A 20,090-nucleotide genomic window follows, 5' to 3' on the forward strand; every position below is an offset into this window, starting at 1 on the left:
TTTCAACACTATAAATATATAGACCTAGAAATAAGTTTTGAATAAGAGTTATGTATTATTGCAGGTATTACTTGCTAGGGCTAATTGGAAGACTAAATATCCATAACTGTATTTTAAGTAGGGATCATATAAGTTAAGGAAGGATTCCTTTGTATTTTATAACAAACAAGTGACAGGATTAACAAGTTATAAATAAAATAAAATTAAAAGAGATTTGAAATTTAACATATGAAAATATGTTAAATTTCAAATCTCTTAATTTTGATGTACGAAAATTATGCAAGCTATAAAAACTAATAGAGTAATCTATTCTAAAAAAAAAAAAAAAAAAAATATATATATATATATATATATATATATATTGTGCCCTATTAAAATTAAGCTCTCAACATCGAAGAGACTTTAAATGTATGTTACGAAATACAAAAAAAAATAAAATAAAATGAACAATAATAATAATAATAAAAAAACATAGCTGATCTTCGTTTCTGTGATGACGCAGGAAAATCCAACTTCATACCTTTTTCTCCACAGGCTGCTAGATTTTTATTGATAGTATGAAGGCAAAATAATTTTAAAGACTGGAGGAGCCAAGCGTAGCTTAAATTACTGAACAACAGGACAGTACTGGAAGACTGGAATGGCATTTTGAATTTTTTTTTTTTTTTTTTTTATAAATGGATCTTGAATGAGCTTAAAAGAAAAAAAAAGTTTTTTAAAGTCATAGTTACTGATAGTTACCAAGAAAGAAAAATATCATTTCAAGTAAATATAAATATTCCAGTAATGTTATAGATTAAACAAAAAGACAAAGAAAGTGCTGAAATAATTTAAGCCACAAAAAAAGTAGATAATATTTATTAGCTTCAATTGTTATATATATTGAATTAATTATTGCCAGTTATCCGCCATAATTAATACCACACCTCCTCCAGATAGCCAAATTTTCTGGATAATCGAACATAAGGTAAAATTAAATAAATTCTGTTATAATGCATTAAGGTAAAAGAAAGGCTTTAAATAAACTGAAAAAAATAAATAAATAAAAAATTTATTTAAAAAAAATAATAACAAACATAAAAATTCACACATTTACATATGTATGTACATTCAGATAGATATTTTACTGCAAATGTTATGTGGAAAAAAATTTTTAGTTAAAATTTAATAAAAATTTTTCTACTAAATCGTTTGTTTGTTTATTTGGTTTTTAGGAGCATTAGCAACTAAGGCCATATTGCTCCGGGATATGCAGTGGTCGTTCCCTGACCTTTCCACATCCTCCGTATTTGGTGGTGACGGGCTCGAACCCCGGTCTAATCAAGAAGCGTGTGCTATGCACTACTGCTCCTTCCCACCTGGCTACGGAGGCGCCTTCTGCTAAATCTTCCTCCACTATACATAGTCAACACAAATTCTGATATAGCATTGGAATTTTACTTGACATAAATTGCTGAAGTCCCCACATTAAACTCAGTGAGATTTCCTAAATTTTCACCTTCTCTAATTCTATTAATAATTTCCATTTTTGCTGCAATGTTAAAACTATACATTTTCTTTTCATTGATATTTTCCTGCAAAACACTGAGAAAAATAATAAATTGCACAGTTTCAGGCCGATATTATTTTTACCGAATCTGGAGTTAAACTAAACAACATAAAGTGAAGAGAACAAACTTGTCATGGAAAATTGGGTTCACGGAAACAAATGACTAAACTCTAGCACTCATGGTTTCGAGAAAACTTATTAGTCCTAATCCACCATTTCACCAGATATACAAGGTAAAAAAAATAGACAGAAATACTCTTGTAAAATTTGAGACAAATTTCAAGAAGAGAAAAACAAGAAGAAAAATCAGCCTTTCAAATTATTCCGGATAACCAATGTTCTACTGTGTTAACAATTTCAGACACTTGTTTGTAGCTCAGGGTATATGTTCCATTCCAAATCATACAGCCAGAAAAAAAGTGGGCACCCATGTGCTCTTCAAAGGATTTTCGTCAGGTTCTAGTATGGCACGAAAGAGGAATCGATAAAAATACTGTGTACTTACAGGAATACAGAAAATTTGGTGGAAGGGAATTGTCGATATAAGTTGTTGTTGCTGTTATTTGGTTTTTAGGAGCATTAGCAACTAAGGCCATATTGCTCCGGGGATATGCGAAGACCTTTCCGCATTCTCCGTATTTGGTGGTCATGGGCTCGAACCCCGGTCTAATCAAGAAGCGTGTACTACGCACCGCTACTCCTGCTCACCTGGCTATGGAGGTGCCATCGATATAAGTAATCCACTTCCATCAATCTGATGGTTGGCATTAGTCTCTGTAATTATACAGACCTCTCCATTGTCAGGAATGGGATCCTGACTATATGCAGGTATAGATATGAAATCCTGTGACCCATGTCATTCAACTATGCTGTCACTGTATACAAAGAGTTCATTCATGCTGACGGATGACAATGTTTAACCCACGGGCACAGCTTGTCTACAATATGTTGGAGACATGGATATCTTCTATGAATTCAGCCCCCAAATTGAATCAGACTGAGCACATCTGGGATGACCTAGGAAGATGCAGCCCATCCTTCAGACAGTCCAGTGACAATACATCAGAAACATTACTAACACAAAAATGGTAACTGCTTCTGCAACAACTCATTGATACCTTGATTTTATCAATGCATTGCATATGCAAAATGTCTGGAAGTTGCTAGGGAATATAGACTATACTGAAGTCATTGCCTCTGCACATGCTGTCCACAACAGTGAAAAAAACTTCTCCTGCAAGCTTACAGTACTCTGCTGTCATGTTCTAAAAAAGCTGCTGTTACTGTTCCCCACTCTGGAATTGGTTTGAACGTTCAACATAAATCGATCATAACTTAGCTTCAACTACATCGTTGTAAGCCACCATATTTACAGAAACGTCATTTATACTTGCTAGCTGTCTTTATCATCTTTCCCTTTATCAAAATATATCCGAAAAATCTGATCCACTTCCATTAGCAGTTTCCATAATGTAACTAAGGGTTCAATAAACAAATAATTGTTAATGGAAATAAATTAATTTCTTTATGAAAACTCCAAACAAGAAAGGTAGAAATTATACTAAAATCTTACCAAATATTAAACAGCACCATTATTATTTGCACTGGTCAATAAAAATAACAAGGGTAAAGAACTGCAAAAAATTTAAGATAGGGTGGTCTGTATTTCAGAAGATTAAAATTTAAAAATCAGCATTCCCAGAAATCAAGAATGCCAAGCAACCCATAATTTCCCTCCAAAAAATAATGTAAATCTCTGGTTCCTAAGCACCAATTTACATCAAGGGTACACTGTAATATATGTTAATTTTGAATTTGCCAATTTTAACAGGCAAACCTGTTGTGTTCCACAGAAAGAGAATCAACAAAAAGAGAACATTGTTCTCTTTTAGAACAATGTTCTCTTTCACACTTAAATAAATAGAAAGGGTGCAAGAATATTTGCTGATGCTATTGAGGCAGTGTTAGGTGGGTTGGAAAACTGCTAGCTTGGGGGGGGGGGATATACGGACTAATAGATTAACAGTAGCCGCTGGCAGAGGTGAAAGTGACTCTTGAACTGATTCTACTGGAATGAGCAGCAGCCTGGAAAACAAGGTGCATGGGGATTTCAGAGACTGCTGTGAGTCATTGCGGAACAAGTACAGGAATACTTCGCATAGCATGGTTAATTCGTGCCAAAAAAAAATACCATGCTGATCGAGGTATTATTAGTATGTATTTTAATGTAATGTGTTCCGACAATTTGATTATATGGGTTGAGTTGCAAAAATATATAAGTGTTTGTTTACCATAAATTGATACACATGAAGTTCTTGCAAAAAAGGAAATTAAAATGATAAATATGAAAAATACTAGTAAGTACAGTACAAATGATTTTTATTGCAGTATGTACACATACCAAAAGAATATAAGTGAAGTATGTACTGTATTTTTATTTTGAAAAATAACTGATCAGCTTAGTTTGCACAGTTCTTTTCTTCTTTTTATCTGCATACATCTCTTTATGACATTGAATGTCATTTTACAATGCCTGCCTTACTTTCATACCTTGTTCAATTCTTGGATCTAGAAGAACACAGCGCCATTACATTTCTTCTTTCCACTCATATTTGCGTATAAAGGTGTAACGTTTTTAAAAAATAATCTTTAATAAAAATACACAACGAAAAATATTTGTACAGCTTACACGCAATCAACGACCTCACTGCTCCGAATCTAGAGTGTTTCTTAATCTATAAACGTTAGCAGAGTCCGTATATAATGGGAGTTGTGACAACAGTCAGCATGGCCTTGAGTCCATAACGCATTGGCCTACGTGCTAACATTATAATACGTACATACATGTCAAATGTATTGGTGCAGAACACAGTTCATTTTTTTCAATTTGTAAGCCGCACTACAGCGAAACCACGTTATGCGAGGTATTCCTGTAAATACATGGGCTGTGTTAGAGTTGCTAAGAATAGGAACAGGTGCATGTATACTTGCACCTGTAAATAAGTTTGATATAAATAAGTTTGGTAAATAAGTTTGATGAATTTCAGGTGTTGATCAAAACATCAAAGGCAGATATTGTTGGGATATCAGAAACGTGGTGTCACACAGATATAAGGAATGCAGAAATGGAATTTGGGGAGTACAATGTGTAAAGGAAGGATAGACGGGATAGGAAAGGAGGAGGATGTTATGCTATTAGTTAAGAAACACAAAATTCAAGGAAATACAGCCAGTCGACATGGGTGGACAGAGCAGTGTCGAGTCAGATTGGTGTGACATAAACACTAGGATAGCAAAAATTGTTGTTCAACTGTTGATGATCCTGCTCAGGTAGCTAACAAACTAAATGAGTATTTTGCATCTACATTCACACATGATGAGTTATTCAGCGAGGGGAATGCCAGAGGTGTATTCAACTCTGGCAGTAAGCTAGATAATCTTGTAATAACTGAGAGTAAAGTGGAGGAGAAATTGTTGAAGATAAACACAAGAAAGGCACCTGGGGTGGATGGAATCTATAGAGTTATATTAAAGGAGGTGGAAAAGGAAGTAAGCAAACCCTTAGCCATAATTATGAGAGCTTCCTTGGACTCAGGAGAGGTACCTATGGATTGGAGATGTGCAAATGTGACCCCAATTCACAAAGGAGGATCAAAGGCTGACACAAGTAATTACAGGCCTGTTAGTTTAACTTCTGTTCCAGGGAAATTAATAGAGACACTGGTTAAAAAGCACTGCAAGATCATTTAGACAAGATTTCACTTATAGCTCAGACAAAGCATGGGTTTGTTAAGAGGAAGTCTTGTCTGACCAATTTGATTGGATACTATGATGTGGTCACAGAGGAACTGGATGCAAAGAATAATTTTAATATATCATATACTTGGATTTTAGGAAAACTTCTGATACTGTTGCACAAACTGGAGCAGTGTGGCATTGGGGGAAAGTTGCTGCTATGATTAAAGAGATGATTGAGTGGGAGAAGACAGAGTGGTAATCAATGGACACTGCTCATCGTGGACTAATGTTATTAGTGGAGTCTCCCAGGGTTCAGTGTTGGGCCCACTGTTGTTTTCTGTATTCATTAATGATACTGATGATGGTATATTAGGCTTAATGTCTAAGTTTGTATGCGATACGAAGGTTGGCAGGGTTGTTAATGACACCAATGACAGTATGCTGCTGCAACAGGATCTAGAAAAGTTGAGTAGATGGGCTGAGAGGTAGGAACTGAAGTGTAACATTGACAAATTTAAAGTACTGCATATGGGAAGCAGTAACCCCAGAGTAAAGTATCAGCTGTGTGGTACTAGACAGAGTGGTAGAGAATGAAAAGGACCTGGGGATAATTGTGTAATCAGATATTAAGTTTTCTGAGCAGTGCAGAGTCTGCAAGAGTAGCTCATGGTGTCTTGTCAATGATATACAAGAATTTTTCTAGCAGGTATAAGGAGGTGATTATCTCCTTGTATAAGGCAATGGTCAGGCCACACCGTGAATACTGTACACAGGTCTGGAGGCCTCATTTTAAGAAGGATGTAGAGGTGCTGGAGAGAGTACAGAGAAGGGCAACAAGATTAGTGAATGGAACAAAGGGTTGCTTTTATGAAGAAAAGGCTTAAGTTTTGCAAATTACAGTGTCTGGAGACTAGGCACTTGCGAGGTGATCTGAATGAGGTGTATAATGCCTTGAATGGTTTGAGCATGCTCAATGCTGATGGGATTTTTCCTCTTGCTCAGAATATTCACCTAAGAGGGCATAAATTCAAACTGAGGAAAGACAGTTGTAGGATATATATATCGATGAACGTTGTGCGGACGTTTGCCTGTAGCCAGGAGGTGGCTGATTACTGGAACAAACTTCCAGTCTGTCGCTGTAGAAGTTGATAGCATAAATAGATTCAAGGCAGAACTAGACAAACATTTGGAAGGAGTGGATGTGTGAAATAAGAAGGGGTTTTTGTTTTTTTTTTTTTGCTGATGCTATATAAGCTTGCTTTCTTCCATAATATTCCTTTACTAATGCTAATGCTAAGTCGGGGGTATTTCCAATAAAAAGTGTATTCTTGTCTAGAAATTTGAGTGTTGTTAAAGGTGAGCATGGAAGCAACATATTCTTCCTTGGCATATTCAACATATTCTTCATTTAGAAAGGGCTGAAGTTAACTAAATTCTGTTCTCATAAATGGAGAATTACCTAGAAGTCAATGTTTCAAAAATTAACTGTGAATATTCAAGAAGTTATGGCTGTTTTTGCAGAGCAAAGAGTTTGTCAAATCAAAAAGTAGAATGTGGTGTTCTAACGTCAGTGAAAACTATGGGTAAGATATCTTAAACAGGTGACATTTGCTAAGTAGAAAAAAGGAGGATTTTTTAAGAATTCAATTTTCTTCTTCTTCTACAAAAAAAAAAATAATAATAATAATACTAAATAAAAGAAAATAAAAAAAACCCTACTTCATGAAATCTGGCGATTTTGAAATGACATGTTCAAATTCAGCAAATGCTAAACAGTTATCTTCATCCAAGTCAGATTCAACTAACATCTGAAAAAAAATCATAGAAAAAAAAAATTCAAATTCATATGCAGCATAAAAGGTGTGGCAATAGAGTTCCTGGAATGGTGCTATAAAACGAACATAAAGTGAAGGAGCTCAAAAAAAGATATTTTTATTCAAAGTAATCACCACCTTATTGAATGCATTTATTATCCTATTCTAAAATTTTCTGAAAAGAGTCAGCGAAGGCATCCAAAGAGATAGTGTTTAGTAGCAATGTTTAGTTCTGTGGTTACATTTTGTTTTATGTCCACAGCAACAACATTCTGAAATATCTTTCCTTTGAGGGCAGTTTAACTTGGAAAAGAGGAATAAGTCCGCTTGTGCGAGATTGGAAGAGTAGGGGGGATGGTTGATCTGTACAATACCATGTTTTTCACAAATGTCTTCACAACAACTGCAGACTGGGAGGGGCAATATTATGCATCAAGAACCAGCTGCCTTTCTCTCGAAATTGCAGCCTCACCTGGGAAATGTGCTTCAATAGTCTTTGAAGCACCTGTAAGACTATTGAAGCACCTGTACACAGAACACAACATTGACTCTCTTCCCTTCAGGAACAAATTCCTTGTGAATCGCACCCTGTTTGTCGAAAAACATGATTAGCATCACCTTGATTCCGGACTTCTATAAACAAAACTTTTTTGGACCTTGGTAATCATTTTGAAATTCACTGCAAGCTCTGGAGCTCATCTTTGAATCATACTGAAACATCCAACACTCATCTCCAGTGACAATACAGTCAAGGAAATTAGGACCATCTTGACAAGTCTGGATGAAGTTTGCACTACGACACTCTTCATTGCATCTGCTCAATCATGAGGCTTATGTGGCACAAATTTTGACAGACTTTCCTTTTCCCTAAATCTTCATGCAAAATTTCACAAATCATCTCCTTATTCATATCCAACTCATCAGCTATCATTCTGAAGGTCAAACAATGATCTCTTTCCACACTTTCCCAAACTTTTGCAACTCTGTCCTCATTTCAAGAGGTTGACGGACACCCACTTCTAGAATCATCGTGAACATCCTATGTCCATCTTTGAAGCACTTATACCATTCAAACATACTGGTACAACTTAATGCTCCATCACCATCAACAGGTTTTAACATTTCATATGTTTCTGTTGCAGATTTTCCCAGTTTAAAGCATTATTAGATATTAGTTCAGTTGCTCCATTGAAAAACAGTGACAGGGACCTGTTGCTACTAACAAAATTGATTGTTACTTGCGACCTGTCAGTCCACTGGACAATCTCTATTACCATCAACTGTTGGAGAAAGCTTGAACTACAACGTACCACTACCATTTATTTTAAAACTCATTAAATGTGCGGCACCAGTCCAGGAATTTTATTGTCATACCTCATGAGAATACAAATGAATAATTATGCTTAACTTAAGGCAAATATTTTCATAAACAATGAAAAATCTGCAAAATGTATCCTTATTGGCATTGTTCCATCCAAAACAAAATGTGGGAGTATGCACTAAATATTCCTAAAACATTTATCTGAACACAGCTGATCTGAAATTTCAAATGATTAGAAACTTGACTAATTTGCCTATGTTTTCATGTAGCGATAGCTTTTTAAAACTAGTTTGAAAGAAAGTTAATTGGCTTGGAAGCATTATCCAAGTATAATATGGGCAAAATTTAAGTAAGAAAAGTTAGTGATGGAAACTGTCTATGCATATGACCCAACTGAAGTCTCATAAAATAAATCAATAAAAAAGATGAAATAGAAGAGTTCCTCAACATCTTGGGGGGGGTAAAAAAAAGGCAAAAGAAAGAATAGCAATTACTTGGAGAATTGACAATTACATCTACAAAGATATTTGAGAAAAATTTGGAAAGCAAGGTAAACCTAACAATAATGACAAAGGCTACTAGAATTTTATACAAGCCACACATTTTTAATTACAAAACATCATATTCTGACATCAAAGATATTTAGACTTTATGGGAAATATTAAAAAACATTAGAATGGACAAAACTGGAAAGAAAGGCACATTTGCCAGAAACCGTTAAATATAGAAACCGTCTTGCTGGAAAGTTAATTGGCATTCCTGAGGTTAAAATGACTCTAAATAAATAACCTTTACTGAACACCTTTTTTTTTTTTTTTTTTTGATTTGGTAGTTGTTGGCGCATCGGCTTCTGTGGCCATATTGCACCTCCCAAGGTTTTTGTAGTACTTTGATCCAAGCCTGAGGCGGGAATCGAACCCGCGACCTTTGGGTTGCCGGGTACTGAACACCTACTTGTATCAAAACAGCATTCATAGATATGGCAATGGTTTACAGAATTGAAGCCATCCAAAGAGATAATGTTTAGTTCTGTGGTTACATTTTTCTTTATGTCCACAACAACAACATCCTGAAATCTCTTTTAACTATTAAGCAGGTTCTAAACTTTGGTTAGATTTAAGTTAAAAGTTAGTGATCGAAACTATATTTAAGATTTATTTATTTATCTAACACTTTAAAATTCTCAAAACTGTACATTGCCATTAAATCAAACACTCTTTTCTGTAACTTATACCACAAAACAATACCATTTACAGTAGTCCAACTGGCAAAAGTCAATCATGTTCCTGAGTGGTGGGGACATGTGAGTGTAGGTTTGTTTGTTGTTTGTTATTTGGTTTTTAGGAGCATTAGCAACTAGGGCCATATTGCTCCGGGGATATGCAGTGGTCATTTCCTGACCTTTCTGCATCCTCCGTATTTGGTGGTCACGGGCTCAAACCCCGGTCTAATCAAGAAGCGTGTGCTGCGCACTGCTGCTCCTGCCCACCTGGCTACGGAGGTGCCGTGAGTATAGGTATCTGTTCAAGTATGGTGTGGGAATCCTTGAGAAAAGGTCTGGTAGTCAGATCTCAGATCATACTGCACAGCATCTTCATACTGAAAAACATCAATCTACCATTACAGAAGGCAGCTTAGCAATGTATAAAGTTCTCACCACATTGGTCATCCTATAATGGGGTGTGAAGTTTGTGAGTAATCTGTCATAAGAGTCATTATGCTCATTGTTGGCCAGTACTACCAATGCCACATTTCAGAAATGTAGAGGACAATTGAATAAACACTTGTATAAACATATTTCCTCATCAGGCACTATCTCTGAAGTGATGCAGTTGAGGCTTAATGATCCATCACAGCTGGGAAAATCTGGATTCTCTGTGTGAGAGAAAGAGAAAATACTTAATTGTGGAATTTCTACCATGATTTTCTTTGAAATTATTTAGTATTCTATCTTGAAAACAATGTCTCCTTCATGGAGAAACACATAGAAACCAGAGCAAACTTATGACAACAGATGCTACTTCAAGGTCCGCACACAAGACTGCTTGCTCTTTTTGTAAGAACTTCAGTGGAAGTACAAAAGAAATGTATAAGGAGATCTACAAAGAGGGAAATTCAGAATGCCACAGTGGGCTCAAGAAATCAAAAAGACAAGAAGAAAAAATTTACAGGGAATATTTGGAATGAAACTATAAATCTTTATTGTAATACAAATAAAAGTGCAAAAGGGGCATCATATATGAAAGGGACAAAATAAAAATATAGGGAAGATTTTAAAAAAAGATATAAAAACAAGTATAAGGAAAGCGGGAAAAATATTTCCGCATTTAGTTAATCTCAAAACTAGGAAAGAAAATTTAACTAAAGTAATCAAAAATGATACCAGAAAAGTTAAAACAGTGGAGGAAGATATTTACAGACCAAAAATACTTTGATTATTTGATAAACAAAGGAGCTGAATATATTACTGAAGAAGACAAAAAGATTGATATGGGAAAAATTTTGAATAGTCTGAGGTAGAAAAGGCCATGGAAAACATGAAGTATGGAAAGACAAGTGAAAATGAAATTAAACCCAAGCTATGCTGAAAGCTGTGTGAAAAAATAAGATCACAGTGGTTACAATTCAGAGATAATTTTCCCAAACAAAATAGTTCCAGAAGATTGGAGCAAGGTATTAATTGGACCAATATATAAAAGGAAAATAAAGCTAAATGTTGAAATAAAAAAAAAAAAAAATTTCACTGCTTACTGCACCACAAAATCTAAGCAAGTATCACAGAGAACAGAATTATAAGTATTGCTGAATGAAACCTTAGGAAAGACAGTCAGGTTTTAAGCCAAATGGGAATTTACATAAAGACAAATTACAAAGCTATGATGCTCAATACGTTCTACGTTGGTTTCAATATCTGTAGTTGAATAAGAGAATAAACAATTAATGCAAAATGATTACAGTAAAAAATAAATTGAAAATAATTCAAAAAAACAATTAAAGTTTAATCTAAATTCTGAAAAATGATTTAAAAAATTCGTTTTTCAAAATTTACATTAAACTTTTTAATGAATTTCTTAATTCTTTTCAATTGATTTTTTACTGTAATCATTTCGCATTAATCTTTTATTCGTAATTACTGAAGAGCATCATACGGAAGTGTTCTATGTATCATATTGAGGTAAACTTCTCTTATTCTACTACAAATAAAGACAAATTACAGAAAAGTCATGGACCTCTATTAGCATTTGTTAACTTTCGAAAAGGCATACAAAGTATCAAGAAATCTACTTTCAAATTTTAGAAAAACATGGCATCAAAGATAATCTTTTGAGGAGGAATAGCTTGAATAAAAATGGCAAATCCACCGTAAGAATTGAAGGAAGCATTTTTTTTTTTTTTCTATGAAAACCCCAAACGAGAGGTATTTGAAACTATAGTACTTAGTACTGTGCTTGGATTGGAGGTTGAGAAGACGAAAGAAGATATTTGTTGACATTAGACTTGAACTTCTGCAGACTGTAATTTTCAGGAAATACGTATGATGGAAGGTTGTTCCAGAAAACAGCAGTTGAATGAATAAACGAGGATGATGAAAAGTTGGTTCTGTTAGTCTGAAGTTGGACAGTAAATAGATGTTGGCAGGTGGCTGCACGGGTTCGAACTGTTTTTAAAGAGAGAGAGAGAGAGAGCGCGGGAATTATAGAAGCCAATTCAGAAGAATAGTGCCCATGGAAGTATTTGTAGAAGAGGCATGCAGCAGAAACAGTAGGTCTATGAGTCAGCAAGTGGAGAGACTCTGTTAGAGAGGAGTCATTAATTAACCTAACTGCCCTCTTCTGAATGGAATCTAGAAGCCCGAGAGAGGTTTTGAGGGCACCTCCCCAGATGTGGGAACAATATTCCACGGTAGGGCGGATTTGCAATTTGACAGAGTGAACAGCTGTTTGGAAGAAAAGTAAAGGCGAGAGCGAAAGAGAAAACCAAGTTTTTTAGATGCAGAGGAAGCAATATTTGTAATGTGCTTGTGCCAAGAGAGATTAGAAGTCAGGGTAATCCCCAAAAGAGATATATCATTTTGCCTAAAAATCGGAGTGTCACCAAAGATAAGCAGAGGAGCACAAGAATCCTTTTTGCGAGATATAAGACAAGACTGAGTTTTAGAAGGGTTGAAATCAACTAAGTTGTCTTTGCCCCACTGGAGAATTAGCTGGAGATCAGCATTTAAGGTTTAAGGAATTGGTAGCGGATATTCGAGAAGTTGAAGCTGATTGAGCAGGGCAAGGTTTCTCAAAATGAAAAGTGGAATGCAATGTGCTATCATCGGCAAAACTAGGGATAGGATTTCCAGTCAATGGAAGAAGGTCATTAATATACAAGAGGAAATGAGTGGGGGAAAGAACTGAACCTTGGGGGACACTAACATTAGTGGAGAAATTAGAAGACAGAGAGCCATCTACCATAACTTTAGTGAGGGATCAGAGACAAAAATACAGACAACTGCTTGTGTTTCACCGAACTTTTCCATTGAATTTGTCCATAAATGGGTAACATAAGCCAGAATATCACCAGTGAATCGACAACGACGGAATCCATACTGGCGATCGTTGATCAGACTGAAGGTTTCTAGGTAGTTTAAGAGTTGGCAGTTAATTGATTTCTCCATTACTTTAGAAAGAGTAGAAGTACTTGCAATGGGACGATAACTGGATGGGAGAGATTTGTCACTCTTTTTAGGAACTGGCTGGATATGAGCAAATTTCCAAGCAGAAGGAAAAACATCTTTGGAATAAGGAAGTGGAAAAAGGTGGCAAAGAACAGGAGTAAGTTCAGGAGCACAGGTTTTCAGAACAAGTGGAGAAATACCATCGGGGCCTGGAGCTTTCTTAGCATCAAGATTCGTCAAAATCCTTCTGACATCCTTTTGACGGAAGACCACAGAATGCATTGAATGGAGCGTGTTGGGAATGGTGGGAGGTGTTTTACCAAGATCATTAATACATGAGTTGGAAGAAAATGGGATGCTAGCAGGTCAGCTTTATCCTTGGCTGAAGTGACGATAGAACCATCTGGTTTTGACAGAGGTGGGAGCAGAGATGGGCAAAAATTGTGGCCAATAGCTTTGGCAAGAGACCAGAATGCTCAGCTACCATTAGGGCAGGAAGCAAGTTTCCTACTCTGTTCAAAATCTAGTTTGGACTGATTAATAACTGCTTTACAATTGTTGCAAGCTTTGGTGTAGGCAGAAAATGAAATTGAAGAATTGGAAACAAGCCAATTATGATATGCAACGTTCTTCTTTTGAAATCTTTAAAGTTAAACTTGGAATGAGGAAGGGTAGCATCTTATAACCATGTATTATGTGCATCAATATTATGCTATTAAACAGCAGCTTGCAAAATCTTCAAGAATCTCTGAACATATTAAATAAAAGGTGTAGAGAATTTGGCATGAAAATTAATTACACAAAAACAAAAGTTATGAAAGATCAGAGAGAGAGAGAGAGAACAAAAGATAACAGGGAGGAAAATAGCGAATGGAAGGTTAACAGTCCAAGACTGATTTGGATGATGACCTGTGGCAGTCACTGAATGCCTAGTTTCTGAATAAGTGGATGGACCAGGGCCTGATTCTTGACTTCCTTATACATCAAATTCTATTTGTGGGGTTATGAAAGACATAACGTGCACTTCTCAAAAATGCTGTTGCTACAAGGGCTAAAAGGAAGGACTCCAGAAACTACAGTTATCCAAATTATCTTAATCATCACAGGGCAACAGCTGAATTACAGTTGATCAGCTATGATGAACTACAAATAAAGCTCACACTGAAATAAAACACGTAAAAAAAAATTATTGCTATTTAATTTGTAAGTGTTATTTTTATTTTTTTTCTATACTAAAGAATTTAATAAACAGATTCTAAATTTGAAATACCATCATTCTTTTAAGGAAACTGTATTTGAAGTAACATTTACTCTGGCAGGGTGGGATTGCGAGGTGAGAGGAACATGGTTATATCACTAAATTTATTGAAACTGAAATTAGGAAACACTTAAACCAAGAAATAGTTACTATTTTATGAATATTTCTTACCTGTTTTGTGGTTTAAGTGTTTCCTAATTTAAATTGCTAGAAACAGTATTTAGCAGAGTGAATTGATGATAATTTGGAAAAAGCATGCAATAACTTACAAGGTCAATTAGCTGTGACAACTCAAGGTCATCAAGTGTCAGGCTGCCAGGTTCAGTCAATCGTCGAACAAGTTCCTTCATATCATCAACTGATATCATGTCATCGTCATCAAAATCTAAATGCGAAAAAGGTTTCAATTAAAATAATATTTTAATCTATTAGTTTTTACTCTATTTATTAAGAACTGGCACATTATCATGAACTGAAGATCTGCTTTCATAATTTTTTGAAGCTAGATTTAAAGTGGATCGTGGAAGTGAACAAAAGGATAGCCCATCTTTGCATTAAGCCATCTGGAGAAAGAAGAATGTAGAATGGCCAGGTGGAAGAGGAGGAATATAGAAAAAGGAGTAAGATTTATATATGAAAATACTTGACAACAGTTCTGTTGGAAAACCAATACAAGATTACATTTCCATTAGAAACTCTTGATTTTGAGCAAGGGAAAGATAATATCAAATTCAAACTTAAAAATGAAAAACAAGATAATTCCAACAGTTATCTTTTATGTGATCAAGGAACCAGTACAGGTTCTGGAGCGAGCATGATGCTTTTGAATAAATTGTTTTACCGCAAAGTATCCCTATAAATTAATTTAAGGTTAGCTTAACAGAAATAGCTCGCAAAGAAAACGTTTCATTTAAAGAAACAAAAAACACAGAAAAAAAAAAAAAAATCACACAAAAGGCATAAAGTTAAGAAAATATATAGTTGCTTAAACTATATCAAGACACTACTGAGGCACAAAAGAAAAGTAGCAGGAAAAATAGATAAGAGACCACATACTTTAGGAAGTAAATTAGAGAATCACACAGGAAGAGTTGGCCAAGCATATGTAGACAAGATAAAGAAAAATCAGACATGATCAACTGATGAATAAAAAACTAAAGATACTAATAGAGGAACAGAGTCAAAGAGAATAAGCTCGCCATAAACCAGGCATGAGGGTTATGAATTCAGTGATTAATCTCAATAATTCTATCATTGCACAATACTTGAATGGGTTGAGCACGCTGAATTCTGATGGGATCCTTCCACTTGTTCAGATTACGAACCTAAGGGGGCATAAATTCAAATTAAGAAAAGACAGATGTAGATTAGATGTGTGGAAATTTGCCTTTAGCCAGCGGGTGGTTAATTGCTGGAACAAACTTCCATCTGTCGTTGTGGAAGTTGATAGGTTGAATAAATTTAAGGAGGAACTGGACAGGCATTTGGAGGGAATGGTGTGATTTTTTTTTTTTTTTTTTGGCTGATGCTGCATAAGCTCATACACTTGCTTTCTTGCATCAAATGCCACTGCTACTACTACTACTAGTGTAATTTATCCAAAGTTAGTTCTTAATGGTTTCATTTTGATTTACAATAAATTACAGAAGATTAAATGTTTAGCCTGTATCTGACAGATGACAAGTATGTATTCTAATTTTGGACAGCAGATAGAGAGGAAAAAATAATATTCCTTGATGAGTAGATGAATAAGGGAGGGATCCCTCACTATATGGGGATCCATCCAGTACAATTGCATTCAAAAACACAGGATGAAAATCTGAGAAACAGAGAAGTGGAGTGAAAAACAGCATAATGTAGCAAAAGAAACTTCAAGCAATGAGATATGGGTAAAGTTATTTAAAACGTAATTGAATAAAATAGGATGTCCCAAGTATTCCACCCTGCTCTCTTCCAACTTCACTAGCAGGGATAGGAATTACAATTCTGGTGTGCTCTCATTACTTCTTACTTTACTTTCAACTTTTCTATCTTTTTATATTTATATCCAAGCTAGTAAACTATTCTAGGGTGAGAAAAACCATTCGGACTGTTTTTTTTTTTTTTTTTTTTTTTTGTATCTTCACATTTAATGTTAGTTGTTAACACAAAGCCTCAGATTAAATTTATATTTTAATGCTTTTCCTTTCAGGACATTCCCCTATACTGTGTAATGGTTTCATCTATTACCTTATAATAAATGAAATTTCAGATGTTTTTATTTCATTAAGATTTGTTCAAATGCCTGGCATCTCGCAGCAGAAAACCAGGAAAATTTTAATTATCTGGTGATACACCAATCTTTAAAAAGCCTGGTGAATTTTAGGTGTTCTTTGCACATTGGGTGTTGGATAATAAATATCTGCTTATTGTTTAAAAATATTGCTGGGGATTTCTGGAACTGCTGGGGGTCATGAAACAAGTAAATACATGGCCTGTGTTAGAGTAAGAACAGGTGCATGTATACTTGCATGTACACCAACGCTAGGAGTATAGTAAATAAATTTAATGAATTTGAAGTACTGGTTAAGACATCCAAGATGGATATTGTTGGGATATCAGAGACATGGTGCCACTCAGATAAAAAGGGATGCAGAATTGTAATTTGGGAAGTACAGTGTGTACAGAAAGGATAGGAAGGAAGAAGGGCATTATGCTGTCAGTTAAGACACAAAATCTAAGAAAGTGCATCCACTTGACATAGATGGATAGTGCAATGTTGAGTCAGTTTGGTGTGACATAAGCATGGAGAAAGCAAAAATGAGGGTAGGAGTTTGTTATAGGCCTAATGACGCTAATGAGTACAATGCACAATTATACAGAGAAATAGAGTGGGTCAGTAAATCAGTGCCTTATAATGGGGGATTTTAACTTCCCAGATATAGACTGGAACTTGTGAGTTAGTCACTCGCACACTAGCAAGGCTTTTGTGGATTTATTGGATGATTGTTTTCTACAGAAGCATGTTTTTTTTTTTTTTGGTAGTTGTTGGCGCATCGGCTTCTGTGGCCATAGTGCACCACCCAAGGTTTTTGCAGTACTCTGATCCAAGCCCGAGGTGGGATTCGAACCTGCGACCTTTGGGTTGCCAGGCAGGCACTTTACCCACCCGGCTAGCCCGGTCGGCCAGAAGCATGTTAGAGAGGCAACAAGGAGTAACAGTCAATCTGATTATCAGCAGTGATTATTCATGCATTAAGAATTTACATATAAAGAAACCACTAGGTGGCAGTGATCACAGTGTACTGATGTGGGATTTACTTAAAGATGTAACTACCATCAGGGGTAAAGGAAGGATTTTTGCTTTCATAAAGGCGACTACAGTAGTCTCAGAGATATTTTAGGTTCTCTACAGTGAGACCAACTGATGATGTTACCAACAGCAAATTCTAAATGGGAAGCATTTAGAGAAGCATTTATGGCTAGCAGAGAAGAAAAATGCATGGCATGCAAAAATCGTCAGGCAATACAGAAGCCTATGGTAGATACAAGCTGGTCTGTAATCAAGTCACAAAGGAGGTTAGGCAAGCAAAGGCAGATTATGAAAAATCTTTGGCAAAGGATGCAAAGAAAAACAGCAAAGACTTCTTTACTTATATAAACTCTAAAAGGAAGGGGATGGAACAGATTGGTCCACTTGATAGCAATGGTATGAGTGTAGATGATCATTTTCAGATAGCTGCCAAACTAAATGAGTATTTTGCATGTACATTCACATATGAGGAGTTATTCAAGGAGGAGAGGGCCAGATGTTTATCAAACTCTAACAGGGAGCTAAATGATTTTGTAATAACTGAGAGCAAAATGGAGGAGAAATTGAAGTTAAACATAACAAAGGCACCTGGGGTGGTTGGGATCTATCCAGTTATATTAAAGGAGCAGCAAAGGAAGTAAGCAAATCCTTAGCCATAATTATGAGAGTATCCCTGGACTTGGGGGAAGTCCCTACAGACTGGAGATGTGCAAATGTATCTCCAATTCAAAAATGGGGATCAAAGGGTGACATGAGTAATTACAGACCTGTTTGACTTCTCTTCCAGGGAAAATAATGGAGTCACTGGTTAAAGAAGCATTTCAGGATCATCCAAAGAAGACAGCAGTAATAATTCAGACATAGCATGGGTTTGTCAAGGGGAAGTCTTGTCTGACCAATTTCATTGGATACTATGATGTGGTCACAAAGGAACTGGATGCAAAGAATAATTTTTGCATCCAGTTCCTTTGTGACCACATCATAGTATCAATGAAACTTGGATTCAGACAAGACTTCCCTTGACAAAATGGCATTAAGGGCAAGTTGCTACAATGGATAAAAGGATGATTGAGTGGGAGAAGACAGAGAGTGGTGATCAATGAGTACTGCTCTACGTGGACCAATGTTATTAGTGGTATCCCTCAGGGTTCAGTGTTGGACCCATTGTTGTTTTGTACATTTATCAATGATATTGATGAAGTTATATCAAGCTTAATGTCAAAGTTTGCAGATGATACAAAGGTGGCAGGGTTGTTAATAACAGTGACAGTATACTGCTGCAACAGGATCTGGAAAAGTTCGATAGATGGGCAGAGAAGTGGCAACTGAAGTTTAACAATGACAAATGCAAAGTATTGCATATGGGTAGCAGTAACCCCAGAGAAATGTATCAACTATGTGGTGTTACATTCAGGGTAGTGGAGAATGAAAGAGACCTTGGAGTAATTGTGCTCCAATGATAGGGAGGTGATTATCACCTTGTATAAGGGAATGGTCAGGCTTCACCTTGAGTAATGCGTACAGGTCTGAAAGCCTCATTTTAGGAAGGATGTAGAGTTGCTAGAACGAGTACAAAGAAGGGCAAAAAGACTGGTGAAGGGAACAAAGGAGTACTCTTAAGAAGAAAAGCTTAAGTTCTGCAAATTGCAGCTTCTGGAGACTAGGCACCTGTGAGGCGATCTGATTGAGGTGTATAAGGCCTTGAATGAATTGAGCATGCTCAATTTTGATGGGATTCTTTCTCTTGCTCAGATTACAAAACTGAGGGGGCATGGATTCAAACTGAGTTGTAGAATAGATGTGCAGAAATTTCACTTTAGCCAGCGGGTAGTTGATTGCTGGAACAAACTTCCATCTGTTGTTATGGAAGTTGATAGCTTAAATGAATTCAAGGAAGAACTAGACAAACATTTGGAATGAATGGATCAGTGAAATGAGATTAGTTTTTTTTTTTTTTTTTTTTTGCTGATGCTGTATAAGCTTGCTTTCTTGCATTATGTGCCTCAACTAATCTTCATAAGTAGATATTCAAGTTGCACTGATGTAACTGATTTCTGGAATGAAGATGACAGAGGCTAATGATTTGCAAATGGGGTTTGTGTGAATGAATCATGTTTTGGATTAATAAACGTTTTCCATTTATAGGATATCTCACTCATAAGACCTGTAAATTTTGTTTTAGTCAAACTGTAAGTAAAAGAATTTTAAATGAATTTTGCCTATAATTTCAGTGGTGGCCATCTTGCTTCAAGACAGCCACCATTTTGCATCTACATTCACATATGATGAATTCCGTAAGGAAGGGGAAGACAGAAGTTTACTAAACTCTAAGAGGGAGTTAAATGATTTTGAAATAATGGAGAACAAAGTGGAGGAAAAATTGTTGAAGCTAAACATAAAAAGGAACCTGGGGCACATGGAATCTACCAGTTATATTGAAGGAGACAGTGAGGGACCT

At 35.8% G+C, this 20,090-nt stretch overlaps 1 protein-coding gene across 1 annotated transcript in view; it reads right to left on the bottom strand.

Moving 5' to 3' along the window:
• Nucleotides 1–671: 671 nt before the first annotated feature.
• Nucleotides 672–20,090, bottom strand: part of LOC150087526 (calcium and integrin-binding protein 1-like) — a 31,113-nt gene continuing 11,694 nt past the window's right edge. The window contains exons 5-7 of the mRNA XM_090372114.1: nucleotides 14,610–14,725; nucleotides 7,007–7,095; nucleotides 672–693 (exon numbers count right to left, since the gene is read on the bottom strand). Coding sequence (XP_090228240.1) covers nucleotides 672–693; nucleotides 7,007–7,095; nucleotides 14,610–14,725 — 227 coding nt within the window. The remainder of the gene's footprint in view (nucleotides 694–7,006; nucleotides 7,096–14,609; nucleotides 14,726–20,090) is intronic.

Source organism: Mastigoproctus giganteus, chromosome 4 (assembly GCF_048544385.1).
Source record: "Mastigoproctus giganteus isolate SK-2022 chromosome 4, ASM4854438v1, whole genome shotgun sequence".
Lineage (NCBI taxonomy): Eukaryota > Metazoa > Arthropoda > Arachnida > Uropygi > Thelyphonidae > Mastigoproctus > Mastigoproctus giganteus.